Consider the following 24,583-nt stretch of genomic DNA (forward strand, 5'->3'; position numbering starts at 1 on the left):
CTGCAAATCTAGGCGGATAAGAATTTTACTCGGTATAAAAAAGAAAAAGAAAAAAAAAAAGTTGGATGATATTTGATGGGACTGGCCCATAGCCTGCCTTTTATAGAAATGTATAATCTTTAGATTCCTTCTATCAAATTCATTAAATTTAGAGATTCGAACAGTTGAAATTTGATCAAATCTCTATCTTGTAATTGCACATTCACTTGATGGACGGTTCTGGTCGTATGCTTGCACTGAAGGAGGTGGCTGCTACAATTATTAAAACTTTTTAAAAAAATTTCGTTTATAACCGTTTGATCAAATTTCAATCGTTGATCTCGAACTTGATGAATTTGGTGGAATGGATTCGACATCCAACCGTACAGATCATAAATTGGGAAGACGCAAAAAAAAAAAAAAAAAAAAAAAAAAAAAAGAAAAGAAAAGGAAGAGGGAAAGACCGAGATGAACCCTCGAAAATCAGACAAGTTGGGGGGATTTTTGGGGTTTGGTAGGTAAAGAGGTTGGAGGGCTTTTCCTGCTTCGTCTCCTTCTCCTTTTTCTTCTTCACATCTCTTTCTCTCTCTCTGTTTGTTCGTAGCCGCCTTCTTCCCTCTCTCTCACTCTTACCTTATTCAATCCTAAAAGAAAAACAATTTAATATTTAATTCTGTTTTTTCTGTTGCTATTTTCGTTTTTCTTTAATTCGTTTTTTTTTCCGCCGGAAGAAATAGCTGGTAGAGGATCAGAGAGGAGATTGGAGGGGGGAAGAGATATGCCGTTGGGGTGGTGGTGGTGCATCATCATCGGAACGGCGTCGTCTTGCGATGGTCGTCTTCGTCGTTGATGGGCCTGCAGTTCCAATTGCAGATGAGTTGGCAGCCGAGTCTACTGAGTCAGAAGCGCAAGAATGGCCTGCCGCCTCTAGGGTTAAAAAACCTCGGCAACTCTTGCTACCTCAACAGCGTCCTCCAGTGCCTCACCTACACCCCTCCTCTCGCCAATTTCTGCCTCCGCAAACTCCACACCTCTCTCTGTAAGTTCAATTTCTCTCTCTCCTCTCCCTATGTTTTTGTTTGAGTTTGAATTCGAATTCAATCGAAACTACGTCCAATTCAATGTGCAGGTGACTCTTCGGATGCGGAGCGGAAGCGCGACTGTCCCTTTTGCATTCTGGAGAAGCGGATAGTGCGGTCGCTGAGTCTGGATCTCAGTCTGGATGCGCCGCAGAAGATACAGAGCTGTCTTGGGATTTTTGCCGAACACTTTCGGGGCGGTCGACAGGAGGACGCTCATGAGTTCCTGCGCTACGTCATTGATGCTTGCCACAACACCTGCCTTCGGCTCATGAAGCTGCGGTGCAATGCCACTGCCAACGGAAAGGCTGCCAACGGCAATGTGGCCAACGGCATAGGCAATGGAGAGGCGGCAACATCAACGGTGGTGAAGGAGATATTTGGTGGAGCATTGCAGAGCCAGGTGAAATGTCTATCCTGTGGCACAGAATCCAATAAGGTTGATGAGATAATGGATATTAGTCTTGATGTTTTGCATAGTAATTCGCTTAAAGACGCATTACAAAGGTTCTTTCAGCCCGAGAATTTGGATGGCCAGAACAAGTACAAATGCGAAAGGTATCATCTTTCTCTCTCTCTCTCTCTCTCTCTCTCTCTCTCTCTCGCTGTCTTTTTTGTGTTTTGTACTTTTTGTTGCTTCGGATTTTGATTGTGGTATGTATGCTTTCTTAGTTGTAACAAATTGGTCGCAGCACGGAAGCAAATGTCTTTTCTTCAAGCACCCAATGTTCTCGTTATCCAACTTAAGGTGAGTTTATCTTGCTTCCTAATATCTTTTCGCTATTAGGTGCTTAAGTTGCTCCATCCTGCCATTTTAATTTTTGTTCATTAATTTATCCTGACAATGTTATTATGTTGTCTGTTGATAGAGATTTGAGGGTATACTTGGCGGGAAGATTGATAAATCCATTTCGTTTGAGGAGGTTTTGGTGCTTTCAGGCTTCATGTGCAAAACAAGCAAGGTACGGTTAAGACTTTAACCTGTCAGTTTAATGAAGTCATTGCATTGGATAGTGTATGGTTGCTTAATTGGAAACTGAGCTTAGATAGATTAGATATTGCATTAACAATGAACTTATCAAGCATAGCAACAATTACCTTGTTTTTTTAGGACATAGAGTCCAAAACTCTCTAGCCTCCATGTTATGCTGAACCCTTGACCAGATAACTATCGAGCTTTCTAGATCTTTGCAAATCATATGATAAATATACCTAGAAATAATATGGATGTGTGATATGCAGTAATGACAGTAGTCAACCTATGAAAAACACCTATCCAGTTCTTTTCAGATTGTCCCCACCTAGTTGAATTAGCAAAGGTTTTTCAGGACTGGTACAGTATTTTGTTCCAACAAGTTGATGCTTGTGCTTTCTTAAGCTTTGTTTTCTGGGTCGAATAGATGCTTGTGCTTTATAAGTTTTGTTTGAATACAGTGGGCACTAGAAGCTTGTTGAAATCTATGTGATTCAGTTTGGAATGTTATGGTACGGTGTCATATCTGCACTTTTCTTTCTTAGAGGAAAAAAAAGAGGTTTGTTAAGCATGCCCTAAAGTTCTCAAAGAACCTAAGATTCAAAAGCTACTAGAGTCTCTTATTAAGAAAATACTCAAGAGTTTGATAAAATTTTAATATTCTTAAGAAGAGTTAAGCCAACTGGCAGTTAATCATGAACTTTGTTTTTCTTGAATTTCTAAATCAACCAATATAAATGAGGGATGTAAAGTAAAAAAGGTACACAATAGTTGTTTAAAATATTTGCTACAATAGCATGTACAATGTTTTCTTATTGTATTGTTTTTAAGTGATTGCAACACAGTATGGATGGTACTGCAGTTTTAAGTATTTTTTTTTTTTTTTCCTTTTTCAATCTGTGCATCGAGCATCAGTGTGGGAGTTAACATGGTTGGATAAGGAAACTCCAATTGATGTCTTGGTTGATTAAGTGTAGGACTACATTTCAACCAAGAAAAATGTAGAGCTGGAAATGGGAAATGGGAACTAGATAGGACTGTAGAAGGGTTTAAAAATTTAGACCAGAGATGTCCATCTATTATCCAGATAGTAGGACTAAGGCTTTGCTGAGTTGAGTTGTACATCCAACTCGTTAACTGTTCTATTGGTATGTTGTATAATTTCATTTAACACTATGAACACCGTAACCTCTTGCAGTCAGAGGAGATAGACATAATTAACAATGCACACAAGTGTGATTTCTCGGGAAACCTTTTTTGGGTGGTCCCATTATTTGTGATTGATCTATGACTTGGGGTTTACCATCTTTTCCAGCTAATTAAATACCTTCTTCCTTCAGGGGGAAGTAGAAAGGAAAACAAAAAGCCATTTGACTGCAACTTAAATATGAGAAGAAAAGTATAAGGCAGAGTTTATTTATAATGACAATAAAGACATCCTCGATAAGTTGTGTGAAGTTCGCCTTATTCAGTTTTGTGCTTTATTGTAGTTAACAAGGCTGTAACAGTTGCGTCATTCAATACTAAGTATTGTTTGTTGCATTTTTGTTTGAATTGGTTGTTCTGATTTTTTTTTTGTTTGGGAAGTTATAATGTACATGCATTGTGGTCTCTGATTCTTTGTTGCATATCTCCTTGTATTTTAAAATGAGGAAGTTCATGTCTTTGGTTATCTAAAAAGTGCTTTTGATTTCAAGATGCTATCCTTTAACTTAGAAATATTACTTGATCCTGATGCAGGCATTTTATTTGACTTCTGTATCACGAGACTGTTGTTTGTTTCTAGATATTGCAGACAGTTGCTTCCCTATTAGTAATGATGCTGACTTTTTAATTGCTATGCAGGATCCGCGGCCAGAGTATAAGCTCTTTGGTACTATTGTGCATTCAGGCTTTTCCCCAGAATCTGGTCATTATTATGCATATATTAAGGTCTCTGTTCACTTATCACCTTCGTTGTAATCAGTAAATTTAAAGCACACCTTATTATCAAGTTAATCAACAAAATACTCATCTTGTTTTATTTTACTTTTTCATGATCTATGTACAGGATGCCATAGGTCGGTGGTATTGCTGCAACGATTCATTTGTCTCAATTTCAACCTTGCAAAAGGTCTTATCTGAAAAGGTTTACATCCTTTTCTTCTCTCGTACCAACCAAAGGCCAGCATTGGCTAGCATTGCTTCCAATGGGGTGAGCTCTCATGTTTGTAATGGTCGTGAAACATCTAAAATCCCGAAGTCCGCTCTTCCACCAAAAGGATTGCAAACGAAACCTTATGAGCAGTCTTCTTGGAAGGATGTCTCAGCCGTATCTAAAGTTGATAAAGTGCCTTCTTGCCCACGTATGAAGTTTGATTTCAGTGGAAATTCTAGCTTCAAAAGAGCTCCCACGACTGATAATGGCAAAACTGTTTACAAGAATCAATCCTTAGGATCAAACGAGGAAAGATCTACTTCAACTGCTAGTGGCAAAACTGTTTGCAAGAATCAATCCTTAGGATCAAACGGGGAAAGTTCTACTTCAACTGCTAATGGCAAAAGTGCTAACAAGAATCAATTCTTAGGTTCAAACGAGGAAAGAGTTCCGGCAACTGATAATGGAAAAATTGCTCACAGAAATGAATCCTTTGGAACAAAAGGGGAAAGAGCTCCTGCAAATGATAATGGAAAAATTGCTGACAAGAATCAATCCCTACGATCAAATGGTGAAAGGGCACCTGGAACTGATAATGGAAAAATTATTTACAAGAATCAATCCATAGGATTAAATGTGGATACAAAGGATCCTGTTATAGTTGACGGTAAAAGTAGCAAAGCATCTTTGTTATCATGGGAAAATGGTGGTGCTGGTTCCATAAAAACTGAACCCTGTGAAGGTGTTGGTACAAGAGACAGGTTGGCAGCTGGGAAAGTGCCTAACAGTAGCCAAGCATCTTTGTTATCCCTAGAAAATGGTGGAACTGGTTCAGTAAAAACTGAACCCTGTAAAGGTATAGGTACAAGAGACAGGTTGACAGCTAGTATAGTGCCTGATCCGAGTGAATTGGAAAATGGCCACTCTAAGGTCTCTGGGTCGAAAAGAAAATCTCTGGATTCGTGCATTCTGTTTGCACCTGATGCTCAATCCCGGGCAGAGGTTGAAGGACTAAAGGAAATGTAAGTGACACTCTACCATATTCTTTGAAATAAGGAAATGTAAGTGACACTCTACCATATTCTTTGAAATAATGTCAGTATATAAAAACTTATCTTGATTAGGAACTGTTCTTGAAATGTAGCTTTAGATGTTATGAATTGCATAATCTTCTGAGTTTATCTTTACATTATCTTCCATGTCATACTTCTGTGTACCATATCCTCATCAGTTCTCCCACGGCCTTGCCAAAAGAAAGTATATTCCTCAAGTGATAAATTTTATGTTTGTTGTTCCACGGATTCATAGCGCATTACTGTCTGGTCTTTAAGTTAACCTGTACCATATAGTTGGATTCTTCTGATGGCTATGACATACTTTGAATGATTGTGTCTCTCTGCTGCTTTGATTTTGCTTGTACTTGTTATCAAGATTTCTTTTACATGTACCTTTAATTTGTTCGTCTCATATCATTTTCCCTCTTCCTCTGTAACATCAGGGCTTGCCTTTGTATTGTGTTGCAGATTTCATAATCTGGTGTTCAGGGTCATAAGTTCTCTTCAATGATGCATGTAGTTTACTACTATTTCTGTGTTTTCATGTTTGCATGTTTTGGTTGCCTGTAACTTGAGTTCCCTTTTTAGCAAATGCCTGTAGCATGAGTTTGTTGCATAAAAAATAATTGCGTAACTGGCTTAATTTCATTCTATATGTTGCTTTTTTCCTTTGGCTTAATACCTTTTCTTTAAATGTTTGTTAGTCTCGAGAAAGAGGCTTCTTCAGTTTTGCGATCATGTGGCTGGTTGGATGAAGTTTACAGTTTTATGCGTTCAAGGAAAAGATTATGTTCAGAACAAGTTGAAACCACTCCAAACTACGATGAAGTGAAGTAAGTATGAAAGTTTGTATGTAGGAAACTTCTTGATTCCTGATGAGAGATTTTTCCTAAACTTCTGCAGTTTAAGCTGTCATAGTGCTGATTTTCATCAAATTTTGTTGAAAATTTAATTCCAACTCTTTAAATGCATTCATTTATTGCTCATTTAGTATATGCATCTTTATAAGTTTTTGCCTCATTATAATAGAAAAACGTTGCGAATCAGGGACTCACTCTCAGTTTTGTCAGGCCAAATTATTGGTTGAAGGAAGAATGCTTGTAGAGAATGTTTCTTTTCTCCAATTTGAACAGTCTCCCTCTTCTACAACTGGTTTCCTCTGTATACCCATCACATATAGAATATTGGAACTCTAGAGACAATACATTAAATAAGCATGCATGAACCAATCAAACATCAAACTGAGGAAACATTATTGTTATATTCACGCGTCTAAGAGGCCTTTGGCATATCTTTATACAACATGACATATCTAGGTTAAGTTTAACAAGGATTCACTGCACGAATTTTGTCCAACATATTTTGGGTAACATTGCTGTTTAAACTTCTGGTGATGAGTTGTATTTGGTTTACCTTGTTACGAACTGAATTTAATACCGTTATAATAGTTCTGTAGTTGATTTTTACATATATTTTCCACTACATTGCTTGTATTAACTGGCCAGGCGGCTATTTGGGTTTTTACTTTGCATTAATATGAAACATTGATCCATCTGTGTATACTTACTCAATGCAGGAAGATGTTGATCATGGATGCCAAATCAAGTTTTCTTTCACAGATACCCTCGTCTTTAAGAGGGGACTTAGTCAAGCGCATTCAATCATTTAGCCAAAAATAGCGACACTAATTTGAGCCTTCATTAACTCACAAGATGGTGTGTTGAAGTAACCTTTTCTTATACTGATTCAAGATGTGTGAATGAGAAATAGGCTGGTCGCATGACAGCGTCTTATTGTCAACTCTTTAAGTGGCAGGATTCGGGCGTGCGATCGTATGTATACTACTGTCAGTGTAGTGATGAAGATATCTCCTGAGCAAGTAGAGGATTGGCGATGTAAACCGAAGTCCAATTCAGCGAGTGCCAGTGTCAGCTGTTACGGTTTGCCAATGGCGATATAGTTTTGTAGCGTTGAAGATGTCAAGTTGAGATGAAAATGCCGATTCAAATCTTACTGAAAATTTTCTATTTTCTTCTTTTGAGGTTGTGTAATTGGTTCTGGGCTGAGAACAAGTCGATAATTCTATTCATTATGTTCGATATCCTTTTGGCAGTATAATTTCATGGATCATCACAAATTTTCTTGTTAGACAAATGTGGACAATTGAGTTCGACCTTCTAAATGGTAACCCTTTTTTTCTAGTTATCTCCACTTCCCTAAGGAAAAAGAGTGCAATTCATGGTGTCAATTTTTTTTTTATAGACAAACGACATATTTACGTTACAAGGTGGGGAACAAATTCAACACTGAATTTTCCGTTCAAAAAATTTGAATCTTAGGCATTACATATTATTAAAAGAGAAATACCGCAACAGTGTAGTACTAAGCAGGTATGTTATCTTCATTTTGCTTCACCAAGAGAGGGAGGAGTTACTTTGAGAGGGCTTAACTTGAAACGAGGAAAGTCCAAGTTAGGTATACGAGTATCGAAACAACTATTCACTCGATTAATTAAATTCTTAGGTTTTCAGGCTTGGATTACAGAATATACCATGAAACACAAATACCTTTTTCTTTATTCCATTTGTCATACAAATACAAACAACAAGAATTAGAATAATTTCGATATCTATGTAAGTAAACATGTCAAGCTTTAAAAAGGGGTAAAACAGTCCAATGCGTCGCTTTCCTCTCGAAAATACTAGCAATGATCTGGTATTCGTGTCGTGTTTCTCGTGTTCGTGTCATTTTCGTGCCATACCCAATAGCTTAACGGGTCGTGTCGTGTAATATCCGTTAAAGTAAATGGGTATTATGATCCGATTCGAAATCAACCCGTTAATATTATCAACTAATATGACCCGACCTGTTCCGTGTTAAGAAAAATATATTTTAAATCAATAAAAATGAAAATGAAAAACATAATTTGACCCAAAAAAAATGTAAAACATAATACTAAATTAGTATATATATACTAAATTTCAGAGTTAACACCTTCATGAAAGTTGTAAAGTTTTTTATTACAAGTGATTACATTTTTCACATTTCTACAAGAATTATTATTAATTTTGCACTCAAATAAAAAACACTGTTCATGAGATTTGGAGGGTTTTAAAAATCTAAACGACCATATAATCATCGTCTAAGTGTTGAGGATGCAATTATGAACGCTTATTATGCTTTCACATCTTTCAGACTTATACATTAATGATTATGAATTTTGTTTATTTTGAACTCCCTTATAAATAGTATTCATGAGAGTTTGTATGGTTTTAAAAATTCAAATGATCATATACCCATCCTCAAAGCGTAGAGGATGCGACTACGAGCGTTTGCATATTTTTTCATATTTTTCGCACATGTAAATTAATTATTATAATTTTTAATGTGTTTGGTATTTTTAAATTACTTGATATTTTTATTTTTAATGTGTTTTATGATTTTTAATCTCAATCTTTGCCTATAATATACTATAAAAATAAATAAATAAATAAATAAAACTTAAATTTTAAAATTTATATAGAATAATAATTAATAAACAATATATACATATTCATTATATCTATTGTATTTTATAGTAAGTTTTTTTTAGTGATTTAAAAAATTAAAATCATCAAAATAACTTTTTTCTTATCGTGTCGAAACAGGTTACCTGTGTGTCACTCTACTGTAAACTTGTTAAGGATCCGTTATTAATGAGTTATTATCGTGTGACCCGATAATAACCTAATTAGTTATAGTGTTCACCCGAAACCTGTTATTTTCGTGTCGTGTTAACAGGTCGTATAAGAAATTAGTTATAGTGTTAACTCATCATTCTTCAATACATTGATGAGATTTGGAGTCATTAAGCTCCATCCTTACCATAGAGCCCATGCAAGGGTTTAGGCTGACTATGTTGACAAGAAGGTCAGTTATTTTGGACTATGTGTAAAACTATGATTTTTCATTAATTATTTACCTTTTTCATGAAAGAAAAACACTTGGACGATATTTTTCTAAGATATAAAGTTATTTCTCTTTACTTGCAAATCACAGTTTGAATGGGTGCATCAAACTTCTCTCTTTTGTAATTTCAATTAGTTATATACAATTTATATCAAACAATGACTTGCACGTAATGTAAGAAGTCAGTCTTTTTCATAAAATATAGAAATTGTGACAATACTTAATTTCTAACTGGTTTTTTTTCTTTTTTTTTGGTTTCTGTACATTTTTTCAACAGGGAGGATGATGTGGGGAACCAAATGCGAAGTCCAAGATGCAGCAAAGAAGGAACTGAGTGCTTCAAGCTGCAGCTCGAACACGAGCTAGGACACAAGACCTACTTTGGGGGTGAGAGTTTTGGCATAATCGACGTGGCACTATAGCTAGTTCTATGCACTGGAGGTCTGTGGAAACCTGGGCATGGTGTGTGGAAATTTTCAGGTCGATGAGCTGAGGGCCCATTCTAACAACACCGATATTGTCCCTACTTAACCACCTGCACAATCCTCAAGTGTGGGGTTTTATCACAAAAGATCTTGGTGTTAGTTAGAGTGAGCTAATTCCATATAAATGGGTCTTTGCCCTTTCCTCTGTCTGATGTGGGACATAATGGGGTTCCAACACTCCCCCGCACGTGAGACCCCATTTTTACGGGTCACACATGAAATTCCACACATCGGCAACCACGTGGAGCCATGTCGGGACTCACCCAATCGCGCTTGGCCAATGGGGACCTACCCAATCACGTGACATCTTTGCCCTACATAGAGCCATATAGGGACTCACCAATCACGCAGGGCCAATGGGGACCCACCCAATCACATGGCAATACGGGCTTGTCTCCTGGCTCTAATACTGTGTAGAATTTTTCAGGTTGACGGACTGAGGGCCCACTCCAACAACACTGAGGCCTTTTGTGATAAAACCCCATACCTGAGGATTGTGCAGGTGATTAAGTGGGAACGGTATCGATGTTGTTGGAGTGAGCCCTCGGTCCGTCAACTTGAAAAATTCTACATGGTGAAGGAGTGTCCGAGGCTGATGGGTTGGGCAAAGAGATGCATGCAGAGGGAGGCATATAATGATTTTGTTTTAAATATGATATGAATAAAACTATATATAGTTGGATATATATATTTTAAGTAGAAGAAAAAGAAAGAAAAGTCTTCTATAACAATTTAAATCAATCGAACACTGGCATGTAACCAAAACACAAACTTATCCGATGACCCACCAGTTTGGATCGGAACAAGGTGATGATAACAAATCGCTAAACATGTCAAATGTATTGTCCTGTAGGGGAATGATGGGCACGTCCACACCGAACCTGCAAAGCGGGCAGGAAGCACACTGGAGCAGCCATTTTGCAATACATCATACATGTCTTGTGAAACATATGCTGACATGGCATCTTCTTGGCTTCAACGCCCACCTTCAAGTTTTCCAAGCAGATACAACACTCCTTCCTTTCCTCCGTCACTTTCAGCGTCGGAATGGCGTCGATGGCAGCCTTGGACATCGCTGGAAGCAGCCCGTACGGGTCCTAAAATAGAGAGGAGGAGCGCATGGTAGTATCGAAGTATTCTTCTCGCAACATATCCAATTCTGGAATAGTCATATCCACAGATTGCTTACTGAGAGTCGGAGAGTTTGAGACACAGCGCAGGATATATTAGGTTATGTATGTATATGCATGCAGCTGCACGTATAAAACCTGGTTTGTGAAGATAATCCCATCTTGTCTAGGAAACCCTATACACACAAATAAGAGATGTTTGCACAACTAATTACAGAACCCCGAATGGATTAGGAAAACATAAAGGCTAAGAATTGAAAGAAAACGCAAACAGGCACCAGAAAGAAGAAATGAAGTCACTTTTTCCTTTTGGAAATTGAACTTCTCGTATATCTTCTTAAGTTTTCTAGATGAATTAGGACCTTTATTTCCCTTTTCTGGGTGATATGTTTTCTTTTTTAAGGTAGGATTCCTCTATCAATAAATGTGGCAAATGGCCTTTATTACAGTGGTGGAATGAAATGTGTTGAACCTTGCTAATTTAACATCTAAGAGCATCTTCAAAGGAGATGCCAAATTTTAAACATCAAAATGATAGTTGATAGCTTATGTAGCAATTTGACATTTTGTACAATATTTTACTCCATTTGATATGTTAAATAATAATGTCATTTAATAAATTTTTTATCTTTTTGTGGAGTCCAATGATTAGGGCAACCAATCGAATATTTCAAAAACATAACAACATTTATTATATATTATATTAATCTATAAAAAATTATTTAATAAATTTGACATTTTCTATCAAATTTGATAGCATAAGGCTTTGCCTTCAAATGACCCAGCACCACATAAGAAATTGAAGGCTCGGTTGGAGAGAGTTTACTGCTATTTTTTTCTGTTGTATGCATACGTGGCAAATTTGACATATCCTTTAGAGATGCTCTAATCTAACAAACCCTATCGATTGACAAAAAAAAAAAAAAAAGGTGCAAAAGTCTAGAGAAAATTAGGCCCAGAAACGGAAAAAAATACCAAATTGAAGGCCCAGTCACGTCATGTGAGCTCCAATAAAGCCCAAAACTTGGGAAAACCCACAGCCGGTGGCAAAATACCTCTCTCGCTGTTTTTTTTGCCTCTCCACATCTTCCTCCTCCTTCGGGTCTCTGCAAAACCAGCTCCAGACTTCGATCCTACAGAACCCCAAGGGGCTTCACCATCTCCTGCTGTCTCTCTCAACCTGCAAATAAAAAAATGGTAACTTTCAATTTCTATGTTAATTTACACCAACTTGTTCAATTTCCATGCTGTTTTTTTTTTTCTCCTAATTTGTCCCTCAACCCGTAATTTGAACTGGGTTTTCTGTTGGGTGCGTGGGTGTGCAGTTGTTCTTCTCTTATTTCAAAGAGTTGGTGGGGAGAGAAGTGACGGTGGAGCTGAAGAATGACCTTGCAATCAGAGGAACACTGCACTCGGTGGATCAGTATCTCAACATTAAGCTCGAGAATACTAGGGTTGTCGACCAGGACAAGTACCCTCACATGGTAACCATTGTTGTCTTTGTCTTGTTTCTGATTAACGTTTGACTATTCTATGTACTTGTCTGTGCCTGTTGGTTGTTTACTTGATTTCTAGGGTTTGGTGTTGGAAGGGGTAATCCTATTGCTCGAGTTTGTGATGAGAAGTTAGGGTTTAGGGTTTCAAATGGGTTGTTTTGATTTTGAAAATTTTCCCCTTAAGTTTTTGGAACTTGTAATAATTTACGCGGGTTTTAGCGGAAGAACAATGCTAGTGATAGACCATCGATGCTTTAGTATGTGCAGACTCCTGAGTGGTTTTTTGCGGATTAAGTATTGATGGAGGAATTTTGCTCATTAGCGTAATTGTATACCTGGAAAGTTTATCATGTGATAAAAAAGACTGAATTTTTGCTCACTATATGATGATTAGTCGAATGGACGATTCAAATCGTTCATTCTTAGAATATTTGAATTGAGTGTGGAGTACAGTCGTTCTTCGACTATTTGAAGGGACAGTTATGTAAGACCACTATAATGTATAGAACACTGTCCTATAAGCTACATAAGAAATAAATGTAGCTGGAAGCAGACTTTAAGATGATGGGCATGTGGAAATGTTACTAAGCATAAAATTTGGGGATAGCATCACCGAAAGATAAAGTGAGAGAGTAATCTGAGATGGTTTTGTTATCTCAATTGAAGATTCACTACATTTAAGTGTGACAAAACGATTTATGGTTGAGGTGTTGTACTCTAGTTTCATGGTTTATGAGTGATTTTGCTTGTATTGCTCCTCCAATGTTTGTATTGAATTTATGCAGTCCATATACTTATTATCGATTTGGGTTTGATATGGGAGTTGAGTTTATTATGTTTATGGTTCTTGTGACATGAATGCTCACAATGAAACTTGTAAACGTGGAGTTTGGGGATTATCTTCGATCTTCCATGGTCTGCTGGGTACCTTATTGCTATAAAAATGTCACTATGATTGGATTGGTGAGCTCTGAGATTTTACTGATGGTAAGATCTCCTGTGCCAAGTGTTTGTGCCAATCGTTTATGGTGGAGCTTGGCATTTCACTGTTAGCTTGTGGGAGTTGATCATTGCAAGGGCATTATATGATTTTAATTTCAGGGATCAAATTTTCTTTATGGGGCTGTGGGTAAAATTTTTCAGAGCATAGGTCATTGGTCTCATGACTCTGACTCTGATTTGCTTGGTTTCATTGGACCTTTTGGATCTTCCGATATTCTTGTGTTTGCTTTGTTTGTTCTAGCTGTTGTCTATCTTATATATGCCGATTTTGTTTTCTGCCCCATGCTTAAAGAACGTGTTATGTACATTGAAATGGAAAATTACTATTTAACGATGTTACCCTTCCGGTTTGACAAGTGTATGATAATGTACTTTTGCAGATGTCAGTGAGGAACTGTTTTATTAGGGGATCAGTTGTGAGATACGTTCAACTGCCCCCAGACGGAGTCGATGTTGAACTGCTGCATGATGCCACCAGAAGGGAAGCTCGTGGCGGCTGAAGTTGATTCAGTTCAGACAACTGATTAAAGAAAGGCCTGGTGGAGCACTGACATGTTGCGTCATTTTATTTCGCTATCTTTTACCAGTGCCTTCTTTATGACAGGTTCAAGAAGGCGTCTCCTATTAGACCGCAGTTCCGCTCTATGAAACATCTTGGACAAGTGCAAAGTAGTGTTTTCTTTCTCTCTCTTTTTTTATCATATACAGTGCATTTTAGTTGAAATTGGGGACATCCAGAACCTTCGCATCACCAAGAGGATCATCCATGCAATGCGCGCCTCTTTATCCTATTCCTATTGTATTTCTACGTTTAGTTTTTCCGAGTTTGGAACTCGTGCGCGTTTATGAGTAATTTGGTTTGTACGTTTTCTAGTTCTTCAACTCATTGGTGCCTAGCAGGTGGCTTAACCTAATCATGAAAGATTAACATATTGATGATTTCAAACCTCAGAATCAAATAGGCTTCAACGATGCTAAGATCAATAGTAGAAAGTGAAAAAAAAAAAAAAAAAAAAAAGAAAGAAAATCAGTGAGAGAGCATTATGTTTAAAGCCTTATACTTGCAATTTGGTGAGGGAATTAAGGATACCTTGGAAATGGCGGGATTTTTAATCACGTGAGCTACAAGTACATTTGTAGAGTTGAGTACTGGGAGGATGTGGATCACATGAGCCACAAGTATCTCTACTAATAAATAAAATGCTCATTGTTAATTAAAATCTTATGAAATTAACCGTTAACCCTCTAATTAAAACTGAACATGAATAAGAAATATAGAGCAGAAATGTAATAAGCCTCAAATGCATGTAATCTTAATAAATCTCTAAAAAAAATAAAATAAAATAAAAAAATAATAATAAAAAAAAACTTTCCACTTCCACATTTTATGTGACACTCTTCCTCTCCTTCTTTTTCAAAAAAAAAAAAAGAAAAAAAAAAAAATTTCTCACACACTTTGTGTGTGCCCATATGCTAGTATTAATTAACTATTTGTAGCGGTTAACCAAATCATTGCTGTGTTTGCTGCAAGAAAAATAATCTGGATAATATACATTTTGAACCAACAAGACTCAATAGCCATTAACCATTTGTTTCGAAGAAATTTAGTCAATGGAGTAAGAGGTTTTGGAGGTTTAACCCTCCCCAAATTTTAATCCTGACAGTGAGGAACAACGGAAATTGGGCTGCTAATATGGAGGAAATACAGGCATTGCGGAAACAAGTAGAGAGCTAAGTGTAGGTGAGTCGGGAAGAGTGGAGCGGTTGGAGCTCCCACCTACCCCTCTCCAATTCCTTAGAGATTACGTTAACCAAAACAAGCCCTGCATCATATCCAACGCCACCTCCACTGGCCGGGCCTCTCACTCCTGGACCAACGATTCTTACCTCGCCGGAGCCCTCTCCTCTACTGACATCTCCCTTCACCTTACCCCACACGGACAAGCTGATGCCCTTGTCCCGTTGGATGGTTCTCTTTGCTTTGCTTCTGCTCATGTGGAGCGCGTGCTCTTCCCGGAAGCTCTCAGCCTGGTCGCCAACAATGAGTCCCCATCAAAATTGGTGGCCTATGCGCAGCAGCAGAACAACTGCTTTCCGTCAGAGTACTCGGCTTTAGCTGGGGATTGTGACCCCCATATCCCATGGGCCAGTGAGGCCCTTGGCTGCCTCCCCGGTGCAGTCAACATGCGGATTGGCAACCATCTGTCTACAACATCATTTCATAAGGAGCACTATGAGAATCTCTGTGCTGTCGTGGTTGGGCGGAAGCATTTCCTCCTCCCTCCCACTGATGTGCATCGCAGGTACATCCGTGACTACCCATCTGCCCAGTATTCATATTCTCATGACACCGGAGAGTTCACGTTGGAACTGGAGAAGCCAGATAGATGTGTGCCTTGGTGCAGTGTCAATCCTTACCCTTCTCCTGAGGACAGAGATAAGCAGCTCTCTAACTTCCCTTTGAAGTTTGACGGTCCTAAGCCCTTTCACTGTACTCTCAACCCTGGAGAGATTCTTTACTTGTAAATTTCTGCCTTCATTTTTGCTCTCATTTGTTTTTTCCTTCTTTTGGCTATGTTCATATGATCGGACTTCAGTCACTTCAAATTTTGTACAATTCCCGGCATTCTCATTGCTTACTTTGATGCCTAGTCCCTCCTCTTTGTATATTGTCTTTGTTTGGTAAGCAACGTATGAAAAATGAAATTCTTTTCACGATTAAGATGTCCATGTTATTTTTGTAACCGAAAATAAATGTGCATGATTGTCTGTTGTTTTCATACTCCTATATGACTCATAATATTTTGAGAACTTTAACGAAAAGCTCCCGGTACTATTCACTTTAACGAAAAATCACATTTTTATACTAAAAATGTACTATTCATTCTATCATTTTTTTTGTCATTTTCATTAAAACTCAGAGTTTTCAAACCATTTTTATTAATTTTCCTTAATATTTTCCAAGGCCTGATGTGGTAGAGTTAATGCAGGCCAAGTATGTGGGTTCATCACGTTAGACAAACTCCGGATAAACGCACTATTGCTGTGAACTACTGTAAGGGATCAAGAACTTAAAACACTTCTCTCACCATTCAGGTGCCACTTTTTACATGGTTAAGTATTTGATGTTCCATTATATTTGGCAGGGTATGATATGCAGTATGATATTAAAGTATGCTTACTTCAACTTCTTGCAATCAATTCATTGCCTATCCATTAAAACTCGAACACTGCTGAGAGAGAGTGCGAGGATTCAGTTGTGATTCATAGGCATGTTGTCTAAGGGATGAATTGGGTGCCGATTGGACTAAAGCGCATTTAGCAGGGACCAGTGAAGACTTCAGATGAGCGATGGAATGATCACCGATCATTAGTCTGGGTATCAGATTAATCATTTGTGGACTTCTCAGACTGGGAAGCCAAAGAAATCTCTGAAAGAGAAGTATACAGCATCCTTGAGGTAGAGAAATTACATTAAATTAGTCAATATAACCTGTTGCTACTGGGGAGAGGTATACAACCATTGCAAAAAAGATGCTAGATTCAACCTTGATAAGTATTATTTTTGTTAGATTCAAATGCATATATCATCCTTGAGAAGTATACAACCAATACAAAAGGATGCTAGATTCAAATGTCCAGTTGTTATATTCTCTTTCTGGGGAGAGGTGTGAAACTTCTGAAAATGCGAAACCAAACCAGCCCGAAAGAGTGTCAAAGTCCTCTTAAGATAAAGAGGTGCATGCAGAGTATTCAAGTGACTTCCTGACCAACTATATGACGGTTTAAAGCTTGGAATGGCGTAGTAAACATGCACAAGACTACCTACAAGTAGGGATGCGAATGGTTGTGTTCGAGTTTGGCTATTTATATTCGTGTCGTGTTGATATCAATCCATAATCAACGTACAAAATGATAAAAATAATAATATGATGATTATAATCTATAACTCATACTATGCGTCAGATAGAGTGATAATAGTTATCATTTTATAAATATAAGGAGCAAATGTTAATCGTGTTTTAATAACGTACACATCAGGTCCGAATTTCTTATGAATTTCGAGTCGTGTAATGTATTGTATCAGACATTGTCACCCCTAATTAGAAGAAAGTGATTCAGTTATACATTCGATTTCTTTAGGTCCATATGCTGTCTTTCAAGTCTCAACCTGTACGGAGTTTTCCTCACATCTAGCTACAAGCAAAGGGCACTGGACCTGTGTTGTGCCTCCTGTCATGTTTCTTTGCGATTGATTTGATTTTGTTGGCAAATTCTTGTTAACCTGTTTTTCGTTTCCACACATCTAGCTCAATAATAGCATCTCTAAAAAAGATATTAAAACTGTCATGTAGACATATAATAGTAAAAAATAGCAACAAATTCTCCTCAATTTGGTCTTCAGTTTCTTATGTGGCATTGAGTCAACTGAAGGCAAAGGCTTCCACTGGCAAATTTATTTAATAATTTTTTAGTAAATATGATGCAATATATAATAAATGTTGTTGTGTGTTCCAAGTAATTGATTGGTTGTATCTCAATAATGGGACCCCACAAAGAGATTAAAAAAAATTATACAATAACCCTATTATTTAACATATCAGGTGATGTAAAAAATTGTAAAAAAATATCAAAATACCACATAAGTCATCAAATATTATTTTGATATTTTGAGTTTAATATTTTCTTTAGAGATTCTCTAACCATTCATATATTTTGGACATCCCACCTACAAGTTCATTTCCGCTCGATGTGTGGTTTTTATTTAATTATTTATTTTGTTCGTTTTTCTGTTTTGCAGCTTTTTTCCTTTTGCATTATTCGAGTTCAAAAAATTAGAAATATAAAAAGCCAAAATCCAATTAACTACGAAACGTGGATGGGTAGGAAATGGAGTTAAATTACAAAAAGGAGTTTTTTAGGTTGGACCATATATTGGAGTGTTGTAGAAAATTCCAGCTGCATCACATGTTTTGGCCGACTTGTTTTTTTCTCGGGAGCATTTTTGCTCACAACAATTATGCTATATACTCATTATACATCTAATCATCTGTTACATATTATTTTTCTTAATTTAATTAATTTTTTTTAAAATAAAAAGTAACATTTAATATGAAAGTTAACTAGAATTAAGTAAAATAATACATGACAGATTATTAAATGTATGGTAAGCACACACCATAGTTATGGTAGTGAGAAAAAAAAAAGCTCCCTTTCTTCTCGCAAAGAGCTTCAGATTTTGGGAATTTGGATAATGCATTCATGCCTAGGCTTCTCATCTTTTTATATTTCCTAGGGTTTACAAATTAATTATAAAATTCATATGCTCGTGTCAAGATATTTTTTAGGAGATAAACTCCGTCCATTGCAAAGATGACAGACATAAAGCAAGAAAGGGTACAATATTGCAAATAACTTGAAAATTAGTATAATGAGTTTTATAATTTATTGAAAACAACGGTTCAGATTGTTATAAGCAAAACGCATATTATGTAAGACAATTTTGGTAGCGGTGTACAGGAGTTTGAAATTTATAAAGTATTATATTTGTCTTGAATCAATCTCATCGCGCTTAAAAGTAAGAGAGTTGTAACGAAATACTTGCGATATTATTTACTTTAACGAAAAATGATAATTTTGCTCTAAAAGGTCACTTCTGGTACTATTTATTTACAACACATTTTTATCATTTTGATTAAAACTCAAATCAATGATAACTAAAATTTAACACCTAATTTCATAAATGTCACTTTTTATAACTTCTTTAAAAAATAACAAAAAATCCACTTAAATAGACTTAAATACCCTCATTTGGTATTCAAACAACCAAAGGCTTAAATGCCCTCCTTTGGAAGGCAAGAGATAGCTCGGTATGGGAAGGTTTTAGTGCATATCCTATGGCTTTAATTCACAACACTTTCAGTTGGATGCATGATTTCCAGGAGGCCAATGAAGAACCAGTAGAGTGAGTAAAACTGAACAATCATGGTGGATTTCTCCTAATGAACACCTAAAATTCTTCATTGAAATATGCAGCATTCATGGGCAATGTGCAATCATCATGTTTGACGTTACCGCTAGGTCGACATACAAGAATGTACAAGAATGTCCCTACATGGCACCGTGATCTCTGCCGGTGAGTTAGCTAAATTATTTTTGTGTCTAGTCTAATGTTTCTTTATTTTATTTTTATTTTTACATTAGTTGGTGATGGTTCGGTATACTTGATTCCTCACGTTAGTACTTCAGTGTGTGCGAGAACATCCCTATTGTTCTCTGTGGCAACAAGGTTGATGTGAAGAACATGTAGGTTAAAGCCGAGCAGGTTACCTTCCACAGAAAAGAATCTGCCGTACTATGAGATATCAGCAAACAACAACTACAACTTTGAGAAACCATTCCTCTACTTGGCGAGGAAGGGTGGGCGAAACTAAATGTGGAGGGAGCCATAAGGACAACAGACGGGAGATGAGGTGCAATTCTATTCTTCACGGAGTAAGAAGAGCTCAAAATTTGGGGGGTTGAGTTGCTTCCTTACAACTCCCATCAGAATTCCATTGACCTCCCTTTTATGTGTAAATGGGTTTTGAATTTTGAGGCTATTTAAGTCTATTTACATGAGTTTTCTATTATATTTGAAATTTTTTTAAATAAAAAGTGACATTTATGAAATTGAGTGTTAAATTTTGACTATTACTCGAGACGGATGAACTGGGAAAGAACGGTGAGGGTGATGCGCTTGTAGGTGTGGGTCCCCTTTTTTTTATATAATTTTTTAATTTATTAATATTTAATTAATATATCTATTCAGTTGGGTGAAGGAGTGGGCTTCGCTTCAAGTTAACAGAGAAATTAACAGACAAACTGACGGACGTTTAACATTGTAATAAATTCATAAGATGAGGTATGACGTTGTAATTTTTAAAACATAAGATATGTGATTGTAGTTCGAGCTATAATTGAGATATTTTAGTATAATTTACACTTTATTTTTTGTTACACTTTTTATCGAGCAATATTTCAGAGACTCGAATAGATGCTCTTGTCCACTTAGACGACAAATCTCGTTGCTGTTACAAAAATTTCTTCTCCACAATTAAAAGAAGGAAGAACATAGAAGGATATCAAGATTTTTTATGTCGAAAGCAGTGACATAATCAGATCCAATTAATATTCTCTAATGTGTACAATAAGGAAAAAAATAGAATATGTCCAAGAATCCTGCGGTCCATTGACTACTGCCTCTTTAGTCTTTTCATTCAACTTTTGTCTACAAATACACACGCTCACCCCCACCACTACCACCACCACCACCACTCCCACAGCTCATATCTAAGCCAACCTTCTGCAACCATTTTGCAATTTTGTATCAAAGAGTTCAGATTTCAACCTTCAATGGCGGATGAGGTAGTTTTGTTGGATTTCTGGCCTAGCCCATTTGGGATGAGGCTGAGGATTGCTCTGGCTGAGAAGGGCATTGAGTATGTGTACAAAGATGAGGACGTGAGGAACAAGAGCCCACTGTTGCTGCAGATGAACCCGGTTCACAAGAAGATCCCGGTTCTCATTCACAATGGAAAACCGGTCTGTGAGTCCCTCATTGCGCTTCAGTACATTGATGAGGTTTGGAATGATAAGGCTCCACTCTTGCCCTCTGACTCTTACCTCAGAGCCCAGGCCAGGTTCTGGGCAGACTTCGTCGACAAGAAGGTGAGTTTTACTGACTAATTTACTTATTTGTAGTATTTTTTTATTTGTTTTGAATATGTTTGGTTTGAAACAATTGAAAACATGGGAAACAGATTATACGGTTATATTTTTTATGTTTAAATGGTTGCGAGTATCTAGCATAACTGCTTAAAATCTCACGCGTTGCCAATTGGTTTTAGGTTAAATGCTTATGGATATTTGAGCTGGTAAATAAAACAATGTTTCAAAATTTTAAGATTGTAAGTGTTTAGGGTAATAATGATTTTACTACTTAGGTTTTGATTAAGATTTCTTGTTACAGTTCGGGGTTACAGTTTAGGGTTTGTGATGTATGTATTAGAAAGATATAAGCAGAGGATCTGAACTTGCTCAAAATAATGTATATTAATATTTCTGCAATTTTGGGGATGTGAAATGCAGATATACGAGTTTGGGAGGAAGATTTGGACAACGAAAGGAGAAGAACAGGACGCAGCAAAGAAGGAATTCCTTGACTGCATGGGCGTGTTAGAAGGAGAGCTCGGAGACAAGCCCTTCTTTGGGGGCGAGACCCTTGGATTCGTGGACGTGGCACTTATTCCGTTCTATAGCTGGTTTCTTTTGTATGAGAAATTTGGTAACTTCAGTGTTGAGGCGTTGCACCCAAAGTTTATTGCCTGGGTTAAGAGGTGCGTGGAGAAGGAAAGCGTGTCCAAATCGCTCCCCGAACAGGAAAAGGTCTACGATTTCGTCATGTTTATGAGGAAAAAGCTTGGAATGGAGTAGATTTTGGTGGAATCATGGGAAGAAGCTAGTGATGATCAATGTAATTTCAAGATTCAACCTGTTTTGGGTTGTTTTGAATTAGAATAAAAGGGCACTTGACCAAGCCTTTACTGTTTTTAGGCACTTTATTGTGCTTCTGTTCATATGTTTATTTTGCTTCTGTAGTCAAACTATCATTCTGTTGTCAACTTGTTATAGTAAGGAATCTAAATCTACTCGATCAAATTTCTTATTATGTGATCAAGTCTTCACATCAAAGCATGGACTTTTTGGTGCCACCGGTTGCATGCAACCATGAGTCGATCTCGCCATGAATAACGCTCATCGTTGTACGCAATTGACTATAGGGCGAATTTTCTCCTTATCCAAATTTTGAGTTACTTTTCCTCAGGCATACAAGCTCATTTGCAGCAGAAACACCTAAAGATCTTACCTGAACATCTCAACAGAAAAACAAGCTGGAATTAAAAAAACTAGAAGAACACATACTAGAATTCGTCAGTGGACTTTCTAACATGGTGATACTGTACAAGCAGCCAGGGGCGGAATCATGTAGAAGGCAAGCTGGAACTTAGCCGCCTGGCCTAATTTTATTTACTAGTCTCATTTTCCGCCTGCAATTTGGCCTAGATCCCAACCTCTTTCATGCACCAGCTGGTTCCGCCACTGCTAGCAGCTAGCCTATTCTACTCCGCTAAAAAAACGAAGTAAAAAATCACACTTTTTTGGGGTCAGCAACAGATTTTGACGCGCTCTCCCTCAGCAAGCACCTGTTGGCCCATGCAACAATCTTAGGGCACTCTGCCTCCATGCTCAAGTTTCCACGGCTCTCAAACACATAAAAGTAGTTGTAGAATCCGATAAGGGCAATGTCCAAGAAGCCGAATCTCTCACCCCCTAAGTACGGCTTGTCTCCGAGCTCTCTTTCCAACTGCTTCAGGATTTCAATAAATTCCTTCTTTGCTGCCTCATGTTCTTCTCCTTTTATGCTCCATATCTTCCTCCCAGCAACATGAAACTACAATTTTTGGAAACAATGTTTGACATCATTCGATGCGACGAAAAGTCGGATACAAATTTTAAAAAATTGAACTGCAATTAATATTTTTATATTAAAGCAGCATTCTAAAAAAACCATCGTGCACTCTTTTGTTGTGAAAATAAAAATAACGAGAGGAATACATGGTTGCTATTTGAGAGTGCTATTAACCATTCTTGAAGGGAAAAACAGCAAATTTAGACAAAACAGCTTAGACCTTCTTATCAATCAAGTCAGCCCAGAACCTGGCCCGAGCTCGGTCGTAAGGATCAAGGGGAAGCAAAGAAGCAGCTTGATCCTTCCAAACCTCATCAATGTACTGCACAATGATGAGTGACTCACAGACCGGTTTGCCGTTGTGGATGAGAACCGGGATCTTCTTGTGAACCGGATTCATCTGCAGAAGGAGAGGGCTCTTGTTCGACAAGTCCTCCTGTCTGTACACATACTTGACACCTTCTCTGTTGGAAATTATATATTATAATAAAAAATATTGTAATATATAATTTTTTTTAGAAAGATTATGTTATTTATATTTAGGTGCATTCCCTTGTCAAATAATGTATACTTATAGATGAAAAGTTACATCTCTTTAATAAGAAATACTTGGGTGCTATATAAACTCATGAAACCATCATCATTAAGATAAGAAAATTAGATAATTTTTACTCTTGAGAAATAAGGTTTCCTCACTTTGTTTCTCTCATTCTTCGTTTGTCAAATTCCGAGTCGTGTCTTGAGAGTACGGAATATATAAAATTCGCCAGAGTCCGAAGATTGAAGTGCTTCGACGTTGGATTATAGATTGTTGAATTCTAGGAGACAGACGCCTACTGAACTACAAGCACAAGAATATGGACGAAATTCTATTTTTAGGCATTGCATTTATGCAAGTCTCAATCTCCAAGTTTGTCAGTTTTTCTAATTTTCTCCCTAGTTGTTTATATTAGTTTCATACATAATTGATGTTGTGAATTTCTTTAGGATTATTATTATTGAAATTCTTGTGTTATTTTCGTATTTTCTAATATTGCTCCAACATTCTCTTCCAGGGCTATTCTGGACCTCTCCCCAAACATGCTGGTCCAGAATCCCAAAACTACAACCTTGCCCGCCATTGTCGACGCACAAGCTTCTTGCAGCTGAATTTTCTTCTTGCAAAAATCAAAGCCTTAGAGCTAGAATATCATGAAGCACTACTGACTATTAAGGCCGTTATATTGTGATGGGTGTGTCAGTGTGTGCTGTGGCATGTTTGACACTTGGTTTCAGACTTTCAGTTCAGGCTCACAATTTCGTTTTGGGATTTTGGCCAGTTATATGATACATTGGTTTATGTTAATTAACAACTAATAATGTTTACTAATGTTGTAACATATAATTCTTCTAAATAAATAACCCATATGAAATTAGCCACAGCCAGTAACAATATCTTTTTGAGGAAGCATATGCATGGGCATGGTCATGTGATCATCAATGTCATTCCAACAGTATGCGGCACTTTGATGTGCTTCTGTTGTTAATATGTTCTCATCTTTGTTGTTTGCTTTTGTTGTTCAATTATCACATTGTTGTCAACTTGTTATAGCAAAGAAGTTGAGTTACTTAAATTATCATTTTGTTTTCATTAAGTCTAGAATTCCTTTGATTTGGGAAGACATTTGAATCTCCAATTTTTCCTTTTAACACCATGAGCTCGAAATATTATTGTGCAATACGAGAATACCACCATATGTTATAACCAGTACCCACGTGTTCTTATAACAAATGAAGAGTGGCATCCCA

General features: G+C 37.1%; 4 protein-coding genes and 1 pseudogene across 7 annotated transcripts; 4 read left to right on the forward strand and 1 right to left on the reverse strand.

Annotated features, from left to right (window-relative positions):
* Positions 1-463: 463 nt before the first annotated feature.
* Positions 464-7,428, forward strand: LOC137729085 (ubiquitin carboxyl-terminal hydrolase 25). Of its 3 annotated transcripts, none has more exons than XM_068467912.1 (9): positions 464-1,018; positions 1,109-1,616; positions 1,731-1,806; positions 1,928-2,020; positions 3,877-3,963; positions 4,082-5,190; positions 5,928-6,056; positions 6,800-6,938; positions 7,033-7,428. In XM_068467912.1, the coding sequence occupies exons 1-8, from the start codon at positions 829-831 to the stop codon at positions 6,900-6,902; spliced, it is 2,295 nt and encodes a 764-aa protein (XP_068324013.1). In that variant the 5' UTR covers positions 464-828; the 3' UTR covers positions 6,903-6,938; positions 7,033-7,428. The 3 variants fall into 3 exon arrangements, with proteins under 3 accessions (XP_068324013.1, XP_068324012.1, XP_068324011.1); XM_068467911.1 differs by having other exon boundaries at positions 7,039-7,428; XM_068467910.1 differs by having other exon boundaries at positions 6,800-7,428.
* Positions 7,429-11,825: 4,397 nt separating this feature from the next.
* Positions 11,826-14,161, forward strand: LOC137729083 (sm-like protein LSM2). The gene is made up of 3 exons (XM_068467907.1): positions 11,826-11,983; positions 12,112-12,270; positions 13,665-14,161. Exons 1-3 carry the CDS (start codon positions 11,981-11,983, stop codon positions 13,782-13,784), a joined length of 282 nt encoding a protein of 93 aa, XP_068324008.1. The 5' UTR covers positions 11,826-11,980; the 3' UTR covers positions 13,785-14,161.
* Positions 14,162-14,977: 816 nt separating this feature from the next.
* LOC137728415 (lysine-specific demethylase JMJ32-like) lies at positions 14,978-16,547 on the forward strand (annotated as a pseudogene).
* A 1,969-nt stretch (positions 16,548-18,516) lies between these two features.
* LOC137730034 (probable glutathione S-transferase parC) lies at positions 18,517-23,916 on the reverse strand. 2 transcript variants are annotated; one of them, XM_068469103.1, is made up of 4 exons: positions 23,841-23,916; positions 23,016-23,257; positions 22,479-22,777; positions 18,517-18,550 (listed from the first exon to the last, which is right to left on the reverse strand). In XM_068469103.1, the coding sequence occupies exons 1-4, from the start codon at positions 23,914-23,916 to the stop codon at positions 18,517-18,519; spliced, it is 651 nt and encodes a 216-aa protein (XP_068325204.1). The 2 variants fall into 2 exon arrangements, with proteins under 2 accessions (XP_068325204.1, XP_068325205.1); XM_068469104.1 differs by lacking the exon at positions 18,517-18,550 and having other exon boundaries at positions 22,475-22,777.
* On the forward strand, positions 20,616-21,923 carry LOC137730055 (probable glutathione S-transferase). Its single transcript, XM_068469121.1, has 2 exons — positions 20,616-20,994; positions 21,415-21,923. The coding sequence occupies exons 1-2, from the start codon at positions 20,680-20,682 to the stop codon at positions 21,757-21,759; spliced, it is 660 nt and encodes a 219-aa protein (XP_068325222.1). The 5' UTR covers positions 20,616-20,679; the 3' UTR covers positions 21,760-21,923.
* Positions 23,917-24,583: the final 667 nt, after the last annotated feature.

This window comes from Pyrus communis, chromosome 3, assembly GCF_963583255.1.
Source record: "Pyrus communis chromosome 3, drPyrComm1.1, whole genome shotgun sequence".
NCBI lineage: Eukaryota > Viridiplantae > Streptophyta > Magnoliopsida > Rosales > Rosaceae > Pyrus > Pyrus communis.

Coding starts and splice junctions, on each gene's coding strand:
- LOC137729085 (XM_068467910.1), top strand. CDS start 829: ATGGGCCTGCAGTTCCAATTGCAGATGAGTTGGCAGCCGAGTCTACTG. Junction 1,807..1,927: donor TTCTCGTTATCCAACTTAAG/GTGAGTTTATCT, acceptor GTCTGTTGATAG/AGATTTGAGGGTATACTTGG. Junction 2,021..3,876: donor TCATGTGCAAAACAAGCAAG/GTACGGTTAAGA, acceptor ATTGCTATGCAG/GATCCGCGGCCAGAGTATAA.
- LOC137729083 (XM_068467907.1), top strand. Junction 12,271..13,664: donor AGGACAAGTACCCTCACATG/GTAACCATTGTT, acceptor GTACTTTTGCAG/ATGTCAGTGAGGAACTGTTT.
- LOC137730034 (XM_068469103.1), bottom strand. CDS start 23,916: ATGGCGGGCAAGGTTGTAGTTTTGGGATTCTGGACCAGCATGTTTGGG. Junction 23,258..23,840: donor CAGAATAGCCCTGGAAGAGA/ATGTTGGAGCAA, acceptor TTTCCAACAGAG/AAGGTGTCAAGTATGTGTAC. Junction 18,551..22,478: donor GTTGCTGACCCCAAAAAAGT/GTGATTTTTTAC, acceptor TGAGAAGCCTAG/GCATGAATGCATTATCCAAA.
- LOC137730055 (XM_068469121.1), top strand. CDS start 20,680: ATGGCGGATGAGGTAGTTTTGTTGGATTTCTGGCCTAGCCCATTTGGG. Junction 20,995..21,414: donor CAGACTTCGTCGACAAGAAG/GTGAGTTTTACT, acceptor TGTGAAATGCAG/ATATACGAGTTTGGGAGGAA.